The following is a 23,302-nucleotide window of genomic DNA, read 5'->3' as shown; positions in this document are numbered from 1 at the left end:
TTTCAGATGGGGATAGCCACAGGAGATACCCGCACTATCAGTCCCAGGTTCCTCACCTTAATTAATGTGTATGTTAGAATTTGTGTGTTTAATGACATCTGTTCGCACTCTCCCTGAGGATGGAGACTTGTGTATAAGTTGAGTGTATTTCAATGTGTTGCCTCATTTTGACTGTTTCTGTTTTCATCAAAAAATGGGACCACAGGCGCTTCCACTTGAAATTCTCTTTCCCATTCTTGCCGTCTTTGGAATTCCTGGTAAGTGATTCGAAGCCGCTGTGACATTATTCTTGTGTGTTCTGATTTGATTTGGGTGTCTGCAATTTTCTCCAATGTCCCCCAAATGGAATTCCTGCTGCTTGCTGAGTTTGCCGTCTCTTAATCACCATTGGTTTCAGTCTGAGCTTCATCAGTCCAGTCCCAGATGTCTGACGGTTGGAAACAACTGTCTTTCACTCAAATAAAGAAAACAAGCAATGCCAAAGGATTTAAATCAATGTTTTGCATCGATCTTTACGGTGGAGAATATTTCAAACATCCCATTAATGCAGAAGAATATGGGAGAGGAATTATGTCATTTCAACACCACTGAAACAGGAGCATTTGACAAACTAATGGGGTTCAAGGCAAATAAGTGTCCTGACCGTGACGACTTGCTTCCCAGTGCCCTAAAAGAATTGGCAACAGGGCCATGCATTCGCTCTAAATGACAAAAAATTCTTGGAGTGTCTGGAAATGCCAAGGATTTACAAAACTGACAATGTGACACTCCTATTATAAAACGTGAGGGACGCATAAAGAGTTAAAGTATATCGATTGTTGAAAAATATTGGAACAAAGTAATAAGGTTAGGGGTAACAGAACATTTGCAAAGTGCAAATCCCATCAAGCAGAGTCAGCACAGGTTCATGAAGGGAAATTTCTTGGAATTTCTGAGGAAGTCTCAAACAGTTTGGATGGAGAGGAAACAGAAGATCTGTTGGATTTGGACATTGATAAAGCACTCGATGAAGTACCTCTGAAACGGTTAAGTTGTTAAGGTAACAGCCCATTGTGTTGGAGGCAGCTTAATAGTATTGGATGGAGAATTGTCTAAAGATCAGGAAGCAATGAATGGGGATATGGGATTTGTCCGAGACCCATGACCAGTAGTGTTCTGGAGGGATATTAAGAGCTTAGATTAAATATTTGCAGGAAGGAAGTGAATGTACTCTGTCCAAATTTGCAAACGATATCAAACAAAAATGGAAAAGGCAGATTGAGAGGGGGATTCAAACAGTTTACAGAAAGATGCTGATCAGTTATGTAAGTGTGGAAAATGGCAGAAACCGGAATATAATGCAGGTCAACGTGAAACTGTTCATTTTGGAATGGAGAACAAAGGACACAGTTTTATTAAACGGGGAAGAGTTGCAGAAAGATTGAATTCAAAGCGTCTTGGAGTTACCTAAGAATGAAACATATAAAGTTAAGTCACAGATAAAGCATAGTGAGGGAGTCTACTCACTGGAGTTTAGAACAATCAGAGGTGATCTCATTTAGATATATCGGATTTCTAAGGCAATTTAGAAGGTAAATTTTGAGAGAATGCTTTCCCCTCATTGAAGAGTTCTTTGGCTATTCCCATTTTCACTAGAAAATGGGACCACAATAATTTCGATTAGAAACTCTCAACTCCACCATGAAAATTCTTCAAATTATTGTGAAGCGCTCAGAAGATGTGTAATTTTCCTTGCCTGCGATGTTTTGAAATGTCCCAGAGGGCACTATCTCAGAATAAAGGAGTGCCAATTTAATACTGAGATGAGCAGAAATGTCTTCTCTCTCGACCATTGTGACTGTTTGAAAGTTGTTGCCATAGAGAGAGCTGCGAGGGCGGAGTCCGCACGTCTGTTTAAAGGACTGACATCGACAGGTTCTTGATGGTCGGGGCACACATAAAAGGCATCTCAGAAATAAAACTTTTTTGACGGAAGTTAGCCACAGATGAGGAATACAGAAACGTACGAATTCGGAAAAGAATGTGGCACTTTGAAATCTTTCCAAATTTCATCAGGAGTATTGTTGATGAGAATAAGCTCCAGTTTCCTGCCTGCATTACACAGCCCTCGAAGGCCTCATGTGTTCAAAACAATCCAACTCAGTCTTTCTGACACAGCCCCACTACCTTCAGAGGAAGAGAATTCCACATAGTATACACCCTTGAACAGAATAGAAATATCCTTATGTCTAATTGATAAGGGAAACTACTTATTACTAAACTGTATCCCCAAGTGCCCCATGAAGAGGAGACTATTTCCCAGTGATCCATCTTATCCAGTCTCCTCGATAACTGGCATGTTTCACTGAGATCACTTTGCATTCTGCTGGCCTTGAATAGATGAAGGTGAAATCTTTCTTCGCAGCAAAAGACTTTAATCCCAGGAATAAGGCAATGAATCTTCTCCAAGCTTTAAAAGCAGTAATATTTGTTTTCTTGAAATAGAGAGGCCAAGGGATGCGAAGTGACAAAGAGTTGTATTCAACTCCTGAAATCACTTTCAGAATACTTCCATGATACAGATGTTGCCAATAAGATGTCAGTTTGTTTTCATTGATGTACAAGTCTAGAATCACCAGGCAACACCTGCAAATTTGCGGAACCCTCCTTCTGGAGTTCCAGACCTTGTCTGTGTCCATCTCTCTATTTTGATACATGTGACAATTGGATTTCTTTTTTTTCAGCGAATCTGATGACAGTGCTGATTCTTTCCCAAGGGAAGTGCGGCCTTTCCAAGGGAATCACCCTCTACATGACTGCCATGGCAACAGGAGATCTGATGGTCCTTGTCTTCAACGTGATTGTGGGTCAGATCTTCAAGTATCATTTCCCGGACTCACTGCTGAACTACACTCCTGTGTGCCAACTCAGTGCCTTCCTGCAAGGGCTGAGCCTCCAACTCTCCATCTGGTTTACCATCGCCTTCACCTTTGACCGCTTTATAGCAATTTGCTGCAACAAATTAAAGGCGAGATATTGCACTGAAAGAACAGCCAATGTGGTCATATCCATCGTGAGCACTCTTAACATTACTGTCAACATTCCCTTGCCTTTTCGCTATGAACCCACTCATGTTCTGAACAATGTACAATGGGGCTGCCGCACCGTCACCGGTTACCTCACTTCACCGGCCTGGGCAGCTCACCGCTGGCTCACCAACATCTCAAACATGTTTCTTCCTATTCCCCTGCTGCTGCTGTTGAACTCTCTCACTGCCCGGCACATTCTGGTAGCCAGCAGAGCTCGCCGTGCCCTGAAGAGCAGCAGAGGTGGTGCTGGGGAAATGGACAGAGACCCCGAGCTGAAGAGCAGGAGAACCTCCATCGTTCTGCTCTTCACCATCTCCGGCTGCTTCGTGTTACTCTCAGCACCCATCACTCTCATCCACATCTGTGTCGGCGTTACCCACACAGTGGCTTTCCAAGGGTCAAACTCGCTCTATTTGGGAATCATGGTGGCATTCCTGCTGATGTGCACCAGCTCCTGCACAAACACTTGCATTTACGCACTGACCCAGAGGAGATTCAGAAAGGAGGTGAAGCATGTGCTGAAATCTCCCTATTCTCTACTCTGTAATATACATGAATAATTTATGTTGAGGCAGAGATGGTGGGAGAGTGATAATCTCACTGAGCCAGTAATCCAGAGCCCAAAGCTTATGTGCTGGGGACACAGTTTCAAATCCCATATCTCAAATTGTAAAAATGTCCATTCATTAACAAGCTATAAAAACATGAGTGATTGTCACGAGTGAGTGTCAATTGTCATCTAACAATTGGTGTCCTTTTGAGAAAAGATTCTGATATTTTTACTTACATGGGATATCAGACTCATAGTCACTTGTTGATTCTTAATGCACCTCAGTGCAATATATGCCACCCGACCCTGTGATGCCCACTTACCCAACAGAACAAAATACGAGATGCCAATTTTAATAGGGCGACTGACATTGAACATTGCCATTTTCTTGAAATTTTCTGTGAAATCCACAACGGATTTAAATAAGTTGAAGTGAGGTGGGGGAAGCAATGTACAGGGTAGAAATGTAAAGATAATGGTCATGTGCTGCACTGGTAGTGCCCCTGCCTCTGATCAAGAAAACCTGTGCCAAAACCCATCTGTTTCAAGTGTGCGGTATAACTCATGTGACCATCATGGTTCAAATATCAAAAATGTTGGGACTGATAGTAACCCAGTCATTAGTGCGACCACAACTGCAGAGTTTGCTGTGGATTTGGGAGTCACATTGGCAGGTTGGGGTTAATTCTGAGGGTACAGAAGACATCCATTCGAATAATGCCAGGTAAAAAAATAATCCATGTAACTTTGAACCAGAAACAGAAATAATGAGGTCATTTTCTTTGTGTGTTGATAGAGGCAGTTAGAATGATAAAGGATTTGCACAGTATGCACTCTAACAATTTTTGATGCGTCGAGGTGTGGAAGAAATCGACTTTGAGATGAGATGGAAACATGTTCAGCTGAAAACAGGCAATTTACGACCTTTCACTATCTATCTGAAAGTACGGGATGGTTTGTCAGAGTCACTGAAGGAAGCAGCGACCAATATTGAAGAATAGGCAGAGTCTGCGACAAGGAGAATTCTTGACCTAGTGACAGTGAAGGAATGACAGTATATTTACAGCTCAGGAAGGCATGTGCTTTGAAAAGGAACTTGCAGTGTATATGCTATCTTTGTAGCTTTAGCTGGTAGAAATCACAGGTTCGGCAAATGCTATGCTTGGAGACTTACTAATCGCAGTCTAACTTGTAGAGGTTACATTTAGATGTGAGTGTGCATTGTTGGAACAGGGAGCGAATTTCGAAGGTATCAGATGATGCATCAGTACTTTTCATTTAGCGCAAGCCTGAATGTTGTTCAGGTCTAGGTACATATGGACTTGTAGTGGTGGATGGAGTTTGATTCAGAAAGATGCGAGGTATTGCATTTTGTTGCGACAGACCAGTGCAGGACTTCCACTTATCATGTTCTGGGCTTGGAGAGTGTTGTCATCTAAAAACATCGAGGAGTTCAGGTTCATAGCTTGGACAAACCGTGTGCACCTCCTCCCACCCTGCCCCCTGTAAAAACGCCATCCTATATTCCCAATTCCTTCGTCTCCGCCGCATCTGCTCCCAGGAGGACTAGTTCCAATACCGAACAACCCACATGACCTCCTTCTTCAAAGACCGCAATTTCTCCTCAGACGTGGTTGATGATGCTCTCCACCCCATATCCTCCACTTCCCACTTCCCCACCCTTGAACCCCACCACTCCAATCGCCACCAGGACAGAACCCCACTGGTCCTCACCTACCACCCCACCAACTTCCAGATACATTGTATCATCCTTCATCATTTCCACCACCTCCAAACAGGTCCCACCACTAAGGATATATTTCCCTCCCCATCAGCGTTCCAGAAAGACCACTCCCTCCGCGACTCCCTCATCCGGTCCACACCCCCTACCAACCCAACCTCCACTCCCAGCACCTTCCCCTACAACCGCAAGAAATGCAAAGCTTGCGCCCACACCCCCCCTCACTTCCCTCCAAGGCCCCAAGGGATCCTTTCATATCCGTCACAAATGCACCTGCACCTCCACACACATCATTTACTGCATCCACTGCACTCGATGTGGCCTCCTCTACATTGGGGAGACAGGATGCCGACTTGCGGAATGTTTCAGAGAAGACCTCTGGGACACCCATACCAATCAACCCAACCACCCTATGGCTAAACACTGTAACTCCCCCTCCCACTCCATCAAGGACATGCAGGTCCTTGGCCTCCTCCATCGCCAGACCATGGCAACATGACGCCTGGCGGAAGAGCGCCTCAACTTCCGCCTAGGAAACCTCCAACCACAAGGGATGAATGCAAATTTCTCCAGCTTCCTCATTTCCCCTCCCCCCACCTTATCTCATTCACAACCCTCAGACTCAGCACCGCCTTCTTGAGCTGCAATCTTCTTCCTGACCTCTCCGCCCCCACCCCTCTCTGGCCTATCACCCTCACCTTAACCTCCTTCCACAAATCACATTCCCAACGCCCTTCCCCCAAGTCCCTCCTTCCTACCTTTTATCTTAGCCTGCTTGGCACAGCTTCCTCATTCCTGAAGAAGGGCTCATGCCCGAAACGTGGATTCGCCTGCTCCTTGGATGCTGTCTGACCTGCTGCGCTTTTCCAGAAACATATTTTTCAGCTCAAACTTTGTGCAGCCAGTAAGAACAATTGTAAATTTGTATTCTAAATGGAATACTCGGCATCAGGAACGTTAGTCTCAACATTCAATGGTTCGAATGAGAGAATTAGGACTGGGAGGAGGATTAGTCCATTTAGTACATTAAGCCATTTGATACAATCATGCCAGATCTCACCTCAAGCTCAACTTCATTTTTCTGCCTGATCCCCAAAATCCTACTACCCATTACTAATTATAAATCCGTCTACCCCTTCCTTAAATGTACTCAATGTACCAGAATTCACCACACTCTGGGGTAATGAATTCAACGGATTCATAACCCTTTGAGAGAAGAAACTCATCCTCGTCCTTGTTTTAAATGTGCTACTGCACGATCCTAAAATGGTGACCCTAATTCCAGGTTGTCCCGTAGGAAGAAATATCCACTCGACGTCCAGTTTGTGCCTCTCTCTCTCTCACACACATCTTATATTTCTCAATTAGATGTCCGCTCACTCTTGTACACCTGAGTAAGTATAGGCATAATCTATCCAATTTCTTTGCATAACACGAGTGGTCATCTCTGGAATCAATCTTGTGAAGTCCTTCTGAACAATATCCAATGCAACTTCATCCCTTCTCATGTGAGGAGACCAGAACTGCATGCAGTACTGCATTTGCAGTCATACAAATACCTTGGACATGGACAGCAACACTTCACTATTTTTTATATTCTACTCCTTCGGCAGTAAATTCCAAAATTCCATCTGCTTTTCTTGTTACAACAAGGTTAGATGCTCTGAACAGACCACTATCTGTGTCTCATGAAGCTACAGTTTCAAATGAAAGAACTTCAGAACCTGTTGGATCATGATTGGTCCCAAATGGCTTTCCCTTACTCTGCAACTCTATCCCCTGGTTCAGCTAGTGGAAAGCTCTGTGAGTGTTTATAAAATTTTGTAAGCTGCAACAAGATTCCTTTTCATTTTTCCAAGCTTTAGAGGACGCAAGATTAGTGTCTTCATCAGGATGGCTTTTGTTCGAAACATCAATTTTCCTGCTCCTCGGATGCTGCCTGACCTTCCGTTCTTTTCCAGCGCCACACTACTGACTCTGATCTCGAGCATCTGCAGTACTCACTATCACCTAGTTAAGAGGACGCAATCCTAGTTTTTGCAATCTATCCTCACAGGAGTTTCCAATATCCTAGAAAACAGTCTGAGGAATCACTTTGTGGAACCTTTTGGAAAGATATGTTATTTCTTCTTTGTTGAGCGTAGCAAACTGGTACAAAGTATTCCAAGTGGTCTCGCCTATGTTCTACATTACTGATGCACAACTTCCTTGTTTGTGCACGTCCATGATCTTGTGCTAAAGTCCAACAAACCATTTGCCTTCCAAATTACTCGAGGCACCTGCATGCTAGCTTTCAGTGACTTACAAACAAGAACACCTATTGCCCTTTGGATATCAGAACTGTATAATCTTTGTAAGCGATGATTGAGGTGTGGAATATTTATAAAAAGGCCAAAGTGGACAACCTCACACGAACTGAAATGACATTCTATTGGAATTTTCGTAGCTATAGAATCAGTCTGTGCAATTCCTTTTGCAGCTTCGAGATCCCGACAGCACACATCCCTACCTCGTATTCTGTGATCCACAAAACTGTAAATATTGGATTCATTTACAAATTGTGATGCAGAGATTATGAACAGCTCAGGCTCACGCAATGTTACTTGTGGTGCTCAACCAGTCACAGACTGCTAAACCATGCATTTCTCCTGTCTGTTTTGTTACACCTGACCATCCCTCAATCCACCTCCTTCAACCAGGTGCTCCCATTTTGTTTAATGTCCTCATCTACGCAAATATATCAAGTGCCTTTTTCAAATCAGAATACATGTCAATGACTCTCTTTTTAAAAGAAATAATCTATTCTCAGTACATGGCTAGCATTTATTCTCCATCTCTAATTGCCTAGAGGACACTTAAGTGTCAACCACATCTGTAGTCACATGTAGGCCAGACCTACATCTGTCAGGTTCTTACCTAAAGGCCATTAGTGAATCACACAGCATCTTCTCACTATTGACAATGGATTCAATGTCATCAGTAGACTCCTAATTTCAAATTTTTAAAAATTGAATTTATATTCTTCCATCCGCTACAACAAGATTTAAACCCAGGTCATCACAACATTATCTGAGCCTCTAGAATGATAGTCCAAAGACAGTTCTCCTAAGGCTTTGACTTCACCCCCTCATCTATGCTGCCAGCAACAGACTCAGACAGCTCACATAACTTCACTGAACATTATTTCCACTTCATTGATCTCAGCCCAATCAGACCATCATTTTAGAGCTGTCCAATTTTTTTTTGGAATACATTGTCTACGAGGATTTTCCCTACCAGTCATATCAGGCTAACAGGTTTGGCATTCTGTGTTTTCTCACTTCATTCTTTTTTCAACATGGGTTCAAAATTTGCAATACTGTAAATTTGTATTCCATAAATCAGTTTCCAAGATGATCAGCACTGTGTCCAGTAACTGATTAACTATCACGTTTGAAACACTAGGATGCATAACTTCAGATGTCTGAAATTTGTCAACCTTCTGCTTCATTGATTTGTACAGGAGTTTTTCTTACATTGCCTTCAGTTCTTCAATCTCATTAATAGTTGTCATTTCTCTGAGATTTCTTGTAACATTTTCTGAGCAGCCAGACACACAGTAATTATTTTAACTTTAGTATTTCTCTTGTTGTTGTGATAAATAATCCCCTAACCAATTTTGTCTCTGCTAACCACTTACTTTTTATGTACATGTTGAAGTTTTAACAACTTTATGTTTCCTGCTTTTTAAAATCAATATTCTACTCTTCCTTTTTTATTGCATCCTTAGGCATCCTTTGCTCCATTCTGAAGTGCACTTAATCTTTAGGATTATTAGTTTTCATCAACTTTGTGATGTATTGATCAAATGCAATATTTGACTTAACTAGAAAAAGAAACTGCTGGAGAAATTGAACAGGCCTAACTGCAACTTTGGAAAGAGAAATAGATTTAATGTTCTCAGTTCAATTCTACTTTGTAATATTTCAATTCCTTCGCTGCTTTCACTGACCTCACTTTCCCTCTTGGGTCTTTGTACTATAAAGGAATGCATACTTGCTCAAACCCATATGTTAATGATGTGAGCGCTAGATCTTGCCCTTCTATCAGCTAGCTTTCAATTCAACTCTTGAATAGTCATTGATGTTAAATATAGCATTATATGACAAGATTAATAATTGGCCTTTTCTCATTGTTTAATGTGGAACGTAAAATTGGAAAACAACCTCTTCCTTGGTTGGTTCCTCAAACAACGGCTCCAGAAAATCCATCGCAGCATATTCTGGAGGGGAAAGTAATAGTGAGGCGGTAAAATCCTCAGACTAGCAACACTGGCTCCCATATTAATGTTCTGGGGTCAGCAATTCTAATACAAAGATGACAGATGTTACTATTTCAATTCAATAAATATCAACCTAATACCAACATTGTCATCTCTTCTGATATTTACAAAATCACATCTGGTTCGCTGGTATCCTTTAGCTACCTTGTCTGGCATTCATTTGACTCTGGACTGACAGCAAATGGCTGAATCTGCATTGGTCTATTAAACTGGTCAGTTCATGAGCAGTTACGGACAGGCAATAAATCTGAACCAGCAAACAATCCAGAAAAGAAATAAAGCAAGGTTATGTCAAACATATTGGTATGCATTAACTTTTTCCAGGTTATATAACATTATAGTCACCTAAAAGGATTGCTTTTGCATTGTTAAATGCACTTCTCATTTCCTAATTAATATTCTCCCCAAGAAAACATTGCTGGTGTGTAGACTATGAACAGCTCCAATTAATTATTGTTGCCCCTTATATTTCTGTTGCATTCATACTCTTCATCTTGACACTCTGTTCCAAGATCCTCAGTTTTCACAATTAGTCACCCTGAAACCATGTCTCTATAATGGCAATTATATCATTCCCACTTATTCCATTTGTGCCACCAATTCACATTGTTTATTGGAAATATCACAATACTTCACTTAATTAAATAGGCAACATATTTTCACGCCATTTGGTGACAGGCTCTCCCTCAAGAAAGATGTTGATTGTTGCTCAAAAAAGCAAAATGATGTTGAAGATGGAAAGCTTTTAGTTCGAGATTGATGTATGTATTATCAGATTGTCACCGTGGACTGTAGGAAGGACTTTGGGAAGAAAGTATTTCAAAAGATGCTTTGGTGAAGCCAATAATTATTTTCGATGCTACCAGAACATTTGGGCTTCAGACTTACTGACAGCCTTGACTGAGATATGGATGACAGAATGGAAACTGAGGCATTTTCATGAGCCACGTGCAAAAGTGAACTGATACATGAATCCTTCCATTCCAAGCCTGACACAAATATTAAAGGTTTAATAAAATTATTAAACAGTCCTCAGTTTCATTTTCTGACAAACTCAGGGCAACAGAAGGCACTGACCAGGTCTATGTACGTAACAGAAAAGTACTAATCATTGTAGAATAATCAGCTCTCATCACAGGAAAACTAAATATGATGCACCAACGTGTGACTGTATTGGTTGGAACTCTCATCTCCTTCTTAATCCTCTATGTCCACATGCAGAAACAAGCAAAGAAGATTGTTCCAGGTTCAGGAAAGCAATGAAGATACACAGTTCAATAGCACCAGTTCACAGGATCAAATTATGTGTACCTTTCACTTCCCATTACCTTTAATTCTTTGAGCTACTTATTTTTAGACTTCCAGATAATGTTGACAAGTATTATTATTATCAACAATGATTAGGGGTTTAGATAGGGTTGACAGTGAGAATCTTTTTCCACGTATGGAGTCAGCTGTTACTAGGGGACACCGCTTTAAATTAAGGGGAGGTTGGTATAGGACAGATGGTAGGGGTAGATTCTTTACTCAGCGGGTTGTGAGTTCATGGAATACCCTGCCAGTATCAGTGGTGGACTCTCCCTTTTTATGGTCATTCAAGCGGGCATTGGGTAAGCATATGGAGGTTATTGGGCTAGTGCAGGTTTGGTCGGCTTCGGTCGGCGCAACATTGAGGTCCGAAGGGCCTGTACTGCACTGTATTTTTCTATGTTCTATGTTCTATGTAACAAATAAAAATCAACTTTTTTCTAGGTAATATCCTTTGCAGGTATTCAAACCTAATGAAACATCTTCATTCCTAAATTTCCTATTCATCTAATAGGTTCACAAGCAATTCCTTTCTGTACCCGATGCATATTCATCAGGTATGGTTCTCTCTCTAATGCCCTCTCTCTCATCAAGAGACACATACACAAGTTAACACTGTTCAAAAAAAAAAGCCTGAGATTTCCCCAGCACTATCCACTTGGACTATTAATACAACTTAAAACTATTTTCCCCATTCAAAGGCCTGGGGACTTGCAAATTTCTATGTTCTTCTGCCAGTATGGATATTTTGTCTTTGAGTTGAACCTCCTCGCCTTCTACCTTGAGCTAAGTCATATATCTGAGATTAAGCACTTTAGCAAATACCTCACAAGGGAGCTTGTCTTATCACTTACCTTAAATGACATGATTTTTCACAAATGTTGTTTTGACTAAATGCCAAAATAATGGTTTTCTGACACTCAGTAAAAACAAGGCTCCTTCGCAGAATGGAAAACCAAACTTCCATGTTGCTCTACTTTTGAACTCAATGTTTCCAAATGTAAGTAGTGCATTGGAAACATTCATCAAAGTCTCTTACAAGTGTTAACCTTGGTGTGAAGCAGGATGCTTTAATGATCAGCCAATATGTACCCAGGGCTGAACTGATTCAATTCAAGTTACTTCAATCTATTGCTGATTTTCCTTCTTGTTTTCTGATTGATTGCACATGATCGTTGGGGGAAATGCTTCAACTCACAAATCGTCCAACAGTGCTGGAAATCGTGTCTGTGCATGGTGTTTAAATGAAGGACACATCTTGTAAATTAATGAATATGGTATGGCTGGTACATTTCAGAGCACAAGCAACTTTTCCAAGTAAATATTCATTCACATTCACATTCACATGACCATCACTGACAATTCCACTGAAAGAATCTCAGGGAGTCCCTCTCCCACTGCAACTCCCAGGTCATTTCCTCTGCCCTGAAGTGCTTCAGCCATGTCCTGAAACAAACTCGCTACCACAGCCACATTTGCTTCCTCAGTGCCTGCCTCCGTAACCATCTCGTCCCACATGGACTCCGGACCACCTTTAACCCAGCAGAGCTCAGAACCAAACAGGACAAACAGTACAGACTACAGATTCAAAAACACCAGCAACGGTTCTCCTTCAAGATCCTCCGCTCCACGCTCGCAGCAATGCGCCAGCACCTAACCTCTCTCCAGTCAGCCCTGTCTCAGCTGAGGGGCACACTCTCTCAGAATTGCAAAGGACCCCTTGTGTACTACATCCTCAGGAGAATTCATATTCTCAACAAACAGTATTTCAACTCCATCTCAAACATCAAAACTGTAAGTACAACAAACTTTTATCTACCCACCTCCATAACCAGGGCTCCTCAAACACTCCAGTCGATTCTCCCTGGCCTCTGGAACTGCTCGGACACCATTAGCCATGTGGCTTGTGCAGCCACCATTTCCACGCTGAGTGATGATGTCACTTCCGCCCCCTTCATGGCCGCTTCAACAGCCACTTCTGCCTCTCACAATTCTTCATGCACCATACGTGACATCACTCCAGACCCTGACAATTTCGCTGATGTCACCTGCTCAGTGAACTTTGCGCCCCCTACTGCCATGTTTGCAACCACTTCCGCCCGCACCAACGCCACTCACCTGCATTCTGCTGACATGACCCCCACAGATCCCACTGTCACCATACCCGCCTCCCAGAACCCTGAGGGGAACACCACCCCTGCTCATGACTCCACCCCCATTCCCCCCACCAACACACCCACTCCAGATCCCAGCTCCCAGCTCTCAACTTTTCACCATTCTGCCTGATCTCCCCCTCATTGAGGACAAACATTCAGTCCTCAGCAAATTCCTCACCTTCATCCCCCTCCGCCCACGCATCAATGAATTTAAGACACGCCCTGACGTCAGCTGTATTCCTGATGAAGGGCTTTTGCCCAAAACGTCGACTTCACTGCTCCTCGGATTCTGCCTGAACTGCTGTGCTTTTCCAGCACCACTCTAATCTAGCCACTTATATTTCAATGCCAACATCATGACATTTCCTGCAGACCAGCGTCAGAAACAAGTTGCTTAGGCATAGGGCCAAGCCTGGTCAATCCATGAAGAGTGCCCTCCTCCTGAACCCTCAATGCTTATCATCTCACTAGGATAAGCCCTGTTCGGAAAGAAATGGGACACCAACTTTTACTTGGAGATATCCAGCCACAGAAACCATCAAGAAGTTCAAATGTTATCGATGGGGTGGACACTTGAGACCGGAAGCCAAAGCAGAAACCACAGGCCGAATCTCAGCAAACCTGGCCTGTGGAGAGAAAGCAGCTTTTAAGATTTGATTTCAGTGCTCCTTCTTCAGTCCCTTCTTCTTTAGGGGACCTTGCATGTCAATGCCTTATTTGTCAGTGTCACAAAACAGCTGCTGCATTTCCAGCTCCTTTTGGCAGCAACGACTGTGATACATGGGCTATCCTGCAGGAACTCATTTCGATTCATTCCAGTCCATGTAGAACAATGAAGGATCTGACAAAGTTTTCTCTCTTTCTGTCTCCCTATTTGTCCCATTCTTTCCTACCCACTGCCCCCCTCTCTCCACCTATCTGTCCCTCTTTCTCTTTTCTCTCTCTCTCTCCATGACCACAGCCACCCCTTCATTCCTCTCGACCCTTCTTCTATTTCTTTCTCTTTCTCTTCCCTCCTGACTCCGCTGTCCCGTCCCCCCGTCTCTCAGTCTCGCCAACTCTCTCTCAGTCTGTCCCTCTCCCTCCACAGACGCTTCCTAACCTGACGCATTTATGATATTGTGTGTTGTTTATTCAGATTCTTGTGAATTTTTCTTGTTTCTAAATACAACTAATCTGAATGCAGTAACTTAATGATATCCTGCTGAAATATCTGCTCAACATTTAGCACGAGTTGAACTTATGTAGAACAAAGAACAAAGAAAGTTTACAGCCCAGGAACAGGCCCTTTCGGCCCTCCAAGCCTGATCCAATCCAAATGTACTGTTTTAACCTGTTGATCAATTCCTAAGCATCTGCATCCCTTTACGCCCCACCTACTCATGCATTTATCCAGACACATCTTAAATGAATCTGCCATGCCTGCCTCAACCGCCTCTGCTGGCAACACGTTCCAAATGCCCACCACCCTCTGTGTGAAGTCCAGCACACATATATTGCACACTTGCACTCTGAATTGACTGCAACTTGAGTCAAAACACCCAATAAATCAATTTCAGTGTTTCTGATTATTCACCCTTCTCTTCTCCTGAGAAAATGTTTATCTAAATTACAAATGAGTTTTTGGGTTCTTGAAACCATTTTAGCTGAAAGGAGTATTAACTTTCCCTGTAATTTGTATGGATATTGATTACTTTCTCAGTGAATCCAAAGTGATTCTAGCAGGATAGAAGTGATTTTCCACGGGGTGAGTGAATGCATAATGTCATCGACAGTGTTTTGATCACATTATAAAGCTACTTGAGCAAGCTATGTTGCCAGAATAGCAAAGTAGCCATAACTATGTTGCTTTCTCACCAGCATATGCATAAGTATAATTGAAGTATTAAATGTGGTGGTTGTTGTTCTAATAACATCCAGGATGTAAACAATAGTCGCCTGGGAATCAAGTCCCACTAATCTCAGAGTCATTGCAAAGTTTAAAGATTCTAAAAAGTAGACTTCCTTCTTTGCAGTCAATTCCTTGCACAATGTATGATATCTTTCCATTTGTTTTCCCGCAGCCTTGCTATTACCTGAAAACCACCATTTTGCATCAAACATTCGGATCCCTTTGCATCTCAGAACTCGAACATCTCATCATTAAGAAAAGATTTTTCTTATTCTTCCTGCCAAAATTTACAATGTAATTTTCACGTTTCCATATCATTGAGTTTTTTTTAAAATTTATATTTCTTTGTAGCCTCCTCATACCTCAGCACTTATTTACCTTTCAATGTATTTTTGTCAAAACAGCAAATATAGCAGTCATAATTTTGGTCCATTTGACCAAGTCATTTCTAATAATAATGAATAACTGAGGCCTCAGAAATGATCTCTGTCATGCACAACTGGTCATATATTGACACCCAGAAAAAATACCTATTTATGCATATTCTCTGCTTTTCTTTTGGACAGCTAATCATCCTGTCTGTATCAATATGTTATCTGCGACAACATGGGCTGTCATTTTCTACACAACCTTTGGTGGAACACCTTATCAAATATTGCCAGGATATCTAAGCAGAGTACAGCCACTGCAATCTCTTCATAGCACACCTTCCTTTCTTAAAGAACCATAACTCCATTAAAGATGACTCCATTGTCCAGAGCCATGTTTGTTCTGCAATCAACTTGATATATTCAATCTCTTCTGCAAAAATGTACTTAATAATAACTTTTAACATTGTCTAGCAACTGTAAGTCTGTGTCTTGGTCGTCAAGGTGCTCAAGATGCTCCCCACTTCTTTCATAACACATTGTTCATTAAATAATAACTCTCAGGGATTTGTAGAGCCATAGAGTCAGAGACATGTACAGCATAGAAACAGATCTTTTGTCCAACTGTTCCATGCTGACCAGATGCACTAAATTAATCTAGTCCCATTTACCAGCACTTGGCCCAAATTCCGCTGAACCCTTCTTATTCAATGAACAAGTGAACAAGTCAGTCTCTGTCTCTTCCTTCATCGGATGTTGTGACTTTATTTATACTTGGAAATTGTCAAAAAACTCAATTTCCAAGTCATGTACCAATTCTGAACACTCCACCCACCAACACACACCCCTGCACCGAATAACCCATTTCATTCTATAAGCTTGAGATATAGCTACAAGAAGTCAGGAAGTATTTCAGGTGTACTTATTTCTGATGATTCACCCTCAGTGAGACCAATTTTTTTGAACTAGCCAGGCCATTTTGCAAAGTTGGAATCAATAGGGACTCGCTACATTATTCCCAAGGCAAATTCAGCGTTTTATGAGTCAATCTTTAATCCAACTCTATGTACTGGAACTGAATTGCGATCCACAAGCTTGCCTCAAATTCACACTTTCTCTTTCACTAAGTCAGTAGTTGTATCATCGGTCAATGTTAGTGACCGGCATGCTCCTGATGTTTAACATATCGGTTTGGGGAATACAATAAAATCAAATCCTTTGAAAATAAAAGATGCAAAACCTCCCTACTTCTGATTTGTTTTGATCAGTAGTTGAGTAAGAATGTGTCCTGTGTAACGCAACTCAGATTTTAATAGCCATTTCTTTTCCAGATGCACTCCACTCTGAGAACAATCCCACCACCGTAATTGAAGTCCCACCTAGATTCCAAAAAAGAGTTTTAGAGTGTCTAGCATTATTTCAATGAAGGTGTGAAAATGCATACAAAACTCACCGTTTGGCCCTTCAAATTTGCTCTGTCATTCAATAAGATAATGGCTGATCTGATTTGAACATGAATTTTACGTTCTAGAATATCCTTGATAATGTTCATTCCAGGGATAATCATGAATCTAGCTACTTACAGGTGAAAAATACATAGAATTCATCCATTCCATAATTGTTTGAGGCATGGAATTTCCAAGTCTTGCATACCTCCGAGAGAAATCAGTTCTAATCATCTTTGTCTAAATGAATAACACCTTATTTTTCAACTGTTTCTGGTGTTCAATTTAGGGTAAGTTAGGGGACTCAGTTATTTTTCACAAAAATAGATTGATTGTCGATAATGACTCCAACGTCGAAAGAGACACTGAGTCTTGTGTTGACTCTACAAAGGTTCAAAATGTACACATTCAAATTTCTTAAGTTCTCATGGCCTAAATGACATTCGAGGGACTTATTCATATTGTCCACAATCTTTTTGTGCTTTCTTTTCTAAAGGAGAAACCTTGTGGAAAAATAAATGAAGTGTTATGGAGTTTAATAGTACAGCAGTACAATACAAAAATCATTCATTTAACTGTAAAGAACAATATATTCGTGGTCACTCTGGCAAAAAGCTAATATGAATTAAACCAATGTATTAAAACATCATGATTGAAGCAACCTTAAGTAAAATATGGCTGCTCTGGCAAGCAATGCATTTTATTTCATTAACTTTGCTGAGCGATAGCAATAATGTCAAAAAGTTCTTTTGAATACTATGTCCAACTGCCTCTTAAGAATACCCTTACATTGTTCACCAGATACATTTAATCATTGGAGAAATAGAAGAGTAAGTTTAGAAAGTTACAACTGAGGGCTGACATGGCGCTGTTGTGCAGTCTCTCATGCTGGGCTAGTTGGCCTGGGTTCCAAGTCCCACTTTCTCCTCAGCCCTCTGCTTGCACAAGTTGAATTATAAGGGTGAACTGTTATACTTTGTATCTACCTCATAGAATAACATACTCTCTGCATCGAATTAAAGTTAAGCCAAAATAATTAAGTCTCTCGCATTCCTCTAAGACGTCAGTCCTTATGAAAGCTGGGAGTCATTGTCAATTATTCTGTTTGGATCAGAGAGCTCACTTTAATTACGCTGCACAATAACTTGTTTGTTAGATATAGTGTGTTTAATGAGATCTGCTCACTCACTCACTGGAGGATTGCCTTCTCTATAAGTCAAGTGCCTTTCAATGCTTTGCCTCATTTTGACTGCTTCCACTTTCACCTGAAAATGGGATCACAGGAACTTCCAATAGAAATTCTCTTTCCCATTCTTGCAATCCTTGGAATTCCTGGTAAGTGGTTAAAAGTTTCTATGATTATTTTTTATTCCTGGTTCTGCGTTGAATTTTGACTTGCAATTTGCAGCTGTACCCCACTAATTCATCTCCTGCACATTGCTGCCTTTGCCTGCTCTTCATTGCCATCAGTTTCAACTTGAGTGCTGTTTGTCCGAACCTAACCCTCTGGTTTGGAAACACCTGTGCTGAACCTGAACATAAGGGGTTACATTGAAACGGAATAGTGTTAGCTAAAGTGAACTGCATGGGGAGAGTGACAGAAGTGACTGTCAGCTTGCAATGGCAGACATTTAAGTGAATAATTCATGACTCTCCTCCAAAAAGAAAATCCATCCCAGTAAGAAGGAAAGATTCTACAAGTGGGAAAAACCAACCGTGGCTAACCAAGGAAGTTCAGGAGCATATTGAGTTGAAAGATAAAGCACACAGAGGCGCAGAAATCAGTGACAGGCCTGAAGATTGGGATAAATTCAGAACTCAGCAAAGGAGGACAGAAAAGACAGAGAAAGTAAACTGATAGCCAAGCAATAAGGAAGTTAAAAACTGACTGTAAGAGCTTCTTTAAATATGTAAAAAGGACAACAGTGAGCAGCAAAGGAGGACTCAAAAGAGAAAGATAATAAACTGAGAGCCAGCCAGAAAGATAGAAAAGATCTGACTGCAAAAGCTTCTTTAATTATGTTAAAAGGAAGAGAGTGATGAGAGTGAAAATGAACTGCAGAGATAATCACAAGGTACATGGAAATGGGAGTGGAACTTTGCAGATATTTTGCATCACTCCTTACAATTGATGATACTTCAAACACGTCATAACGTCTAAAGAACGTGGTGGAGAAACTGAGGCCCTTCTCAATCACTAAGGAAGGAGTATTAGACAGCCTAATGATGCTGAACGCAAGTAAGTTGCCTCGCACTGATGGCTTGTAGTCTCAGGTGAAAAAGAGGTATCTACGTGACTCACGCACGATGAGCTATGAGCATGGCCAATTTCCCTGACCTGCAGACCTTTGGATTAAGAGAGGAAACCCACGCAGATACAGGGAGAACTACCAATCGCCAGACAGGAAGTCGCACTGAAGTCGGAATTGAACCCAGGTCCCTGATACTGTGAGGTTGTAGTGCTCTCCATTGAGCGACTATGCCACATGGGTTGCAAGCTCCCAAAATCCTTGGAATTGGAGTAGTGTCAGAGTTAATGGTTTCTGTGCCAGCTGTATTCAAAACGGTGAGGGGTGCGGAGAGGTGTGAGCAAAGAGTAACTATATTTATCGTTGAAAATGTATTGGAATCAATTACTAAATATGGGACAGCACAATATTTAAAAAATCCTAATCTTAATAGCAGACAGGACAGTTTCATGATAGTTAGTTCTTTTTCTGACAAATTGATTTGAATGTTTTGAGGAAGACTCAACCAGAATAGATAGAGGGGCAACTGTAAATGTTTTACGTTGAATTTTGAGAATCCCCTCAGCAAGGTAGCTACGGAAAATTAAGCCATTAAATAAGACCCCGCGCTATTGGGGGTAGTGCAATGTTATGAATAGAGAATTGGCCGCAGGCTGAGAAGCAATGATTGGGTATTGGTTTTTATTCAGGTTGGTGGTCTATGACCAGTGGGTTTTCACTGGGATCAGTGCTGGCATTACAACTGTTTACAATATATATTAATAACTTGGAGGAAGGAAGTGAATGTACCATTTCCAAATTTGCACATGACACCAAACATAACTGGAAAGATAGATTATGAGAGGAATACCAGCGGTTTACAGAGAGATATTGATGGGTTTGCTGGCAACAAGTTGGCAAATGGAGTAAAACATGTGATCATGTGAAGATGTCCATTCTAGAAAGTAGGACAAGAGACTGAGGTTTATTTTTATTGAGAAAAAAGATTCACAGAAAGCTGGAAAACAAAGGGGCACTTGTGCATCAAACATAGTAAGGTAGTACACAGGTGCAGCCAGTAATCAGGAATGCTAATGGAATGCTGTCCTTTATTTCAAGACTTCATTTGATTTTGTTTGATTTATTGTCGTCACATGTACCTGAGTACAGTAAAATGTTTTGTTTTGCCACATAGCAACGAAGATCATACAGATCATGGGTGTTCAGATGGTCTGAAGCATACAGGTTACAACTGCACAAGAGGTGAGCAAAACAAGATCAACATTAGCAAGGTCATGATTTGGAGATGCCGGTCTTGGACTGGGTGTACAAAGTTAAAAAAAATCACACAACACCAGGTTATCGTGGACAACCACCTGATGAAGGAGCAGTGCTCTGAAAGGTTGTGCTTCCAATTAAATCTTTTGGACAATAACCTGGTGTTGCATGATTCTTAACATTAGCAAGGTCAAAATCTTTTGAAGTTAGAAGTTAGAGAGACCATTTAGCACTCTAATTCAGAAGCTGTTCTTGAGCCTGTTGGTACGTGTGTTCAAGTCAGAGTGTAGGGAAGACTTACTGGTATTGTACACAGTGCTGGTGAGACCAGATCAGAAGTAAAGTGAGCAGTTTTGATTTTGATATTGAAAGAATGATAACATTTCATAAAAGGTAGATCAAAGAGGGATTTTTAGGTAAATCACAGATATGGAGGGAATGTATAATGAGTGAAGACTAAACATTTTGGGAGTCGACTTTTAGAAGAATAAGAGCTAATCTCGTTTAGACATATCAGATTCTTCAGGGGCTTGGCAGGGTCAATGCTGAGAGGATGTCTCCCCTGATGGCAGAGTGCTTTGACTGTTTCTGCTTCCACCTGAATATGGCATCAAAAGCATTTTCTGACACAAATTCTCAATCCCATCCTTGTGATACTTAAAATTCCTGTTATGTGGTGAAGAGCTGTTGTGACATTCATCTTGCCTGCTCGATTTTGTAATATCCGAAAAGGGCATAGTCTCAGAATAAAGGAGTATCAATTTCAGACTGAGGTGAGGAGGAAGGCTTTCTCTCCATGGTTGGAGGGTGTTTGAAAGTCCTTGCTACTGAGGGAGCTATTAAGGGAGATTCCTCACGTATATTTAATGAAGTTGACAGATTCTTGATGACAATGGCAGACATTTCAAAAAGACAACTTTTTTGGCACACATTAACCAGGGAAAAGGAATGTAGGAACATATGGATTTGAAGTAGGAATTGACCAATTGGTCATTTGAACACCTTCTGACTTGTACTAAACTGAACTTAACTGAATGAGCTCCATCATCCCGACTGCACGACATGGGTGTCCACTCACTTATGTATCCAAGATTTATCCAACTCTATCTCATCGATCCAGCCATCATAACCTTCAGAGGAAGAGCATTGCACATCATAATCATTCTCTGAGAGAATAAAAGCCTCCTTATCTCTGATTGAAAGAGAAACTGCTCATCCTTAAACCGTGTCCCCTAGTTTAAATCCTTCTTATCAAGAAGAAACTAGCTCCTGGTATTCTAATTTTTCCATTCCCCCTCAAGACCTTAGATGTTTCAATGAGACCATCTCAGTTTTCTGGAGTCAGATTGATATAGGCATAACCTTTCTTCACAAAACTAGACTTTAATCCCTGGAATGAGGCAAATTAATCTTCTCTGAGCTGCCAGAAAAGAAATAGGATTTGTTTTCTTGAAATGGGGAGGTCAAGTAGTGCAAAGTGACAACTACTTGTATACTATTCCTCAAGTCTTCTTCCAATTACGCTAACCCTATTCCTCACCCTAACCCAATTACTTCCTTGACAGAGACCATGGTATACATTGAGATGTCACTGTTTTTCGTTGTTGCACAAATATATAATTACACACAGCATCCCACAGTTTTGCTCCAACCTTCTGGAATCCCTGACAATGTGACTCCCTGATAGGCGTTTTGATACACTTCACGATTGGATTTTCTTTACAGCGAACATGATGACACTGCTGATTCTGTCCCAAGGGAAGTGCGGCCTTTCCAAAGGAATCACTCGCTACATGACTGCCATGGCGACAGGAGATTTGATGGTCCTTGTCTTCAACGTGATCGTGAGTCAGATCATCAGGGATTATTTCCCGGGTTCGCTGCTGAAATACACTCCAGCCTGCCGACTCAGTGTCTTCCTGCAAGGGCTCAGCCTCCAACTCTCCATCTGGTTCACCATCGCCTTCACCTTTGACCGCTTTGTAGCAATTTGCTGCAACAAATTGAAAGCAAGGTACTGCACTGAAAGAACAGCCATTGTGGTCATATCAATCGTGAGTGCTTTTAACATTATAGTCAACATTCCCTTGCCTTTTCGATATGAGCCCACTCATGTTCTGAACAATGTACAGTGGGGCTGCCGTACAATCGCCAGTTACATCACTTCACCAGCCTGGGCAGCTCACCGGTGGCTCACCAACATCTCAAACATGTTTGTTCCTATTCCCCTGCTGCTGCTGTTGAACTCTCTCACAGCCCACCACATCCTAGTGGCCAGCAGAGCTCGCCGGGCCCTGAAGAGCAGCAGAGGTGGTGCTGGGGAAATGGGCAGAGACCCTGAGCTGAAGAGCAGGAGGACCTCCATTGTTCTGCTCTTCACTATCTCCGGCTGCTTCATGGTGCTGTCAGCCCCCATCACTGTCATCCACATCTGCGTCGGTGTTACTCAGCTTGTGGCTTTCCAAGGTTCAAGCTCACTATATGTGGCAATCAGGGTCGCGTTCCTGCTGATGTGCACCAGTTCCTGCACAAACACCTGTATTTATGCACTGACCCAGAGGAGGTTCAGGGAGGAGATGAAAAATATGTTTAAATCTCCCTCCTCGCTGTTCTGTAAAGCCCCTTACATTGACATGGGGAGGTGCTGATGTAATGATAACCTCACTGGGCCCATAATCCAGAAACCTACACTAAAATCCTGGATGCACAGTTTGAAATCACATCATTTGTGAAATTTCCATTCAATAAAAAGATATCTTTACTGTCTGGCCATTAGTGATTGTCAAGCCTGAAAGTTAATTGCCATCTCAGAACGAAGGGATGGAATTCAGGTACTTTTACCTGGTCTACTTACCTGTGTTATCAGGTCCATAGTCATCTGGGTTACTCATAGCTGCCCTCTAGGTAATAGATGCCAACCTCACTGGTTATAACATTCTTTCAAATGA

General features: G+C 41.6%; 2 protein-coding genes across 2 annotated transcripts; both read left to right on the top strand.

Annotated features, from left to right (window-relative positions):
- The first annotated feature begins 193 nt into the window (after positions 1–193).
- Positions 194–3,628, top strand: LOC140455072 (probable G-protein coupled receptor 139). The gene is made up of 2 exons (XM_072549736.1): positions 194–257; positions 2,724–3,628. The coding sequence occupies exons 1-2, from the start codon at positions 194–196 to the stop codon at positions 3,626–3,628; spliced, it is 969 nt and encodes a 322-aa protein (XP_072405837.1).
- Positions 3,629–22,084: 18,456 nt separating this feature from the next.
- On the top strand, positions 22,085–23,002 carry LOC140455071 (probable G-protein coupled receptor 139). Its single transcript, XM_072549735.1, has one exon. It carries the CDS (start codon positions 22,085–22,087, stop codon positions 23,000–23,002), a length of 918 nt encoding a protein of 305 aa, XP_072405836.1.
- Positions 23,003–23,302: the final 300 nt, after the last annotated feature.

This window comes from Chiloscyllium punctatum, chromosome 30 (genome assembly GCF_047496795.1).
Source record: "Chiloscyllium punctatum isolate Juve2018m chromosome 30, sChiPun1.3, whole genome shotgun sequence".
Taxonomy (NCBI): Eukaryota; Metazoa; Chordata; class Chondrichthyes; order Orectolobiformes; family Hemiscylliidae; genus Chiloscyllium; species Chiloscyllium punctatum.
The sequence above is the reverse complement of the archived record's forward strand: the minus strand, read 5'-3'. Positions and strand labels throughout refer to the sequence as shown.

Excerpts from the sequence above, each read along its gene's own strand:
- LOC140455072 (XM_072549736.1), top strand. The coding sequence starts at position 194 with ATGGGACCACAGGCGCTTCCACTTGAAATTCTCTTTCCCATTCTTGCC. Across the intron at positions 258-2,723 it reads TGCCGTCTTTGGAATTCCTG|CGAATCTGATGACAGTGCTG; the intron begins GTAAGTGATTCG and ends CTTTTTTTTCAG.
- LOC140455071 (XM_072549735.1), top strand. The coding sequence starts at position 22,085 with ATGATGACACTGCTGATTCTGTCCCAAGGGAAGTGCGGCCTTTCCAAA.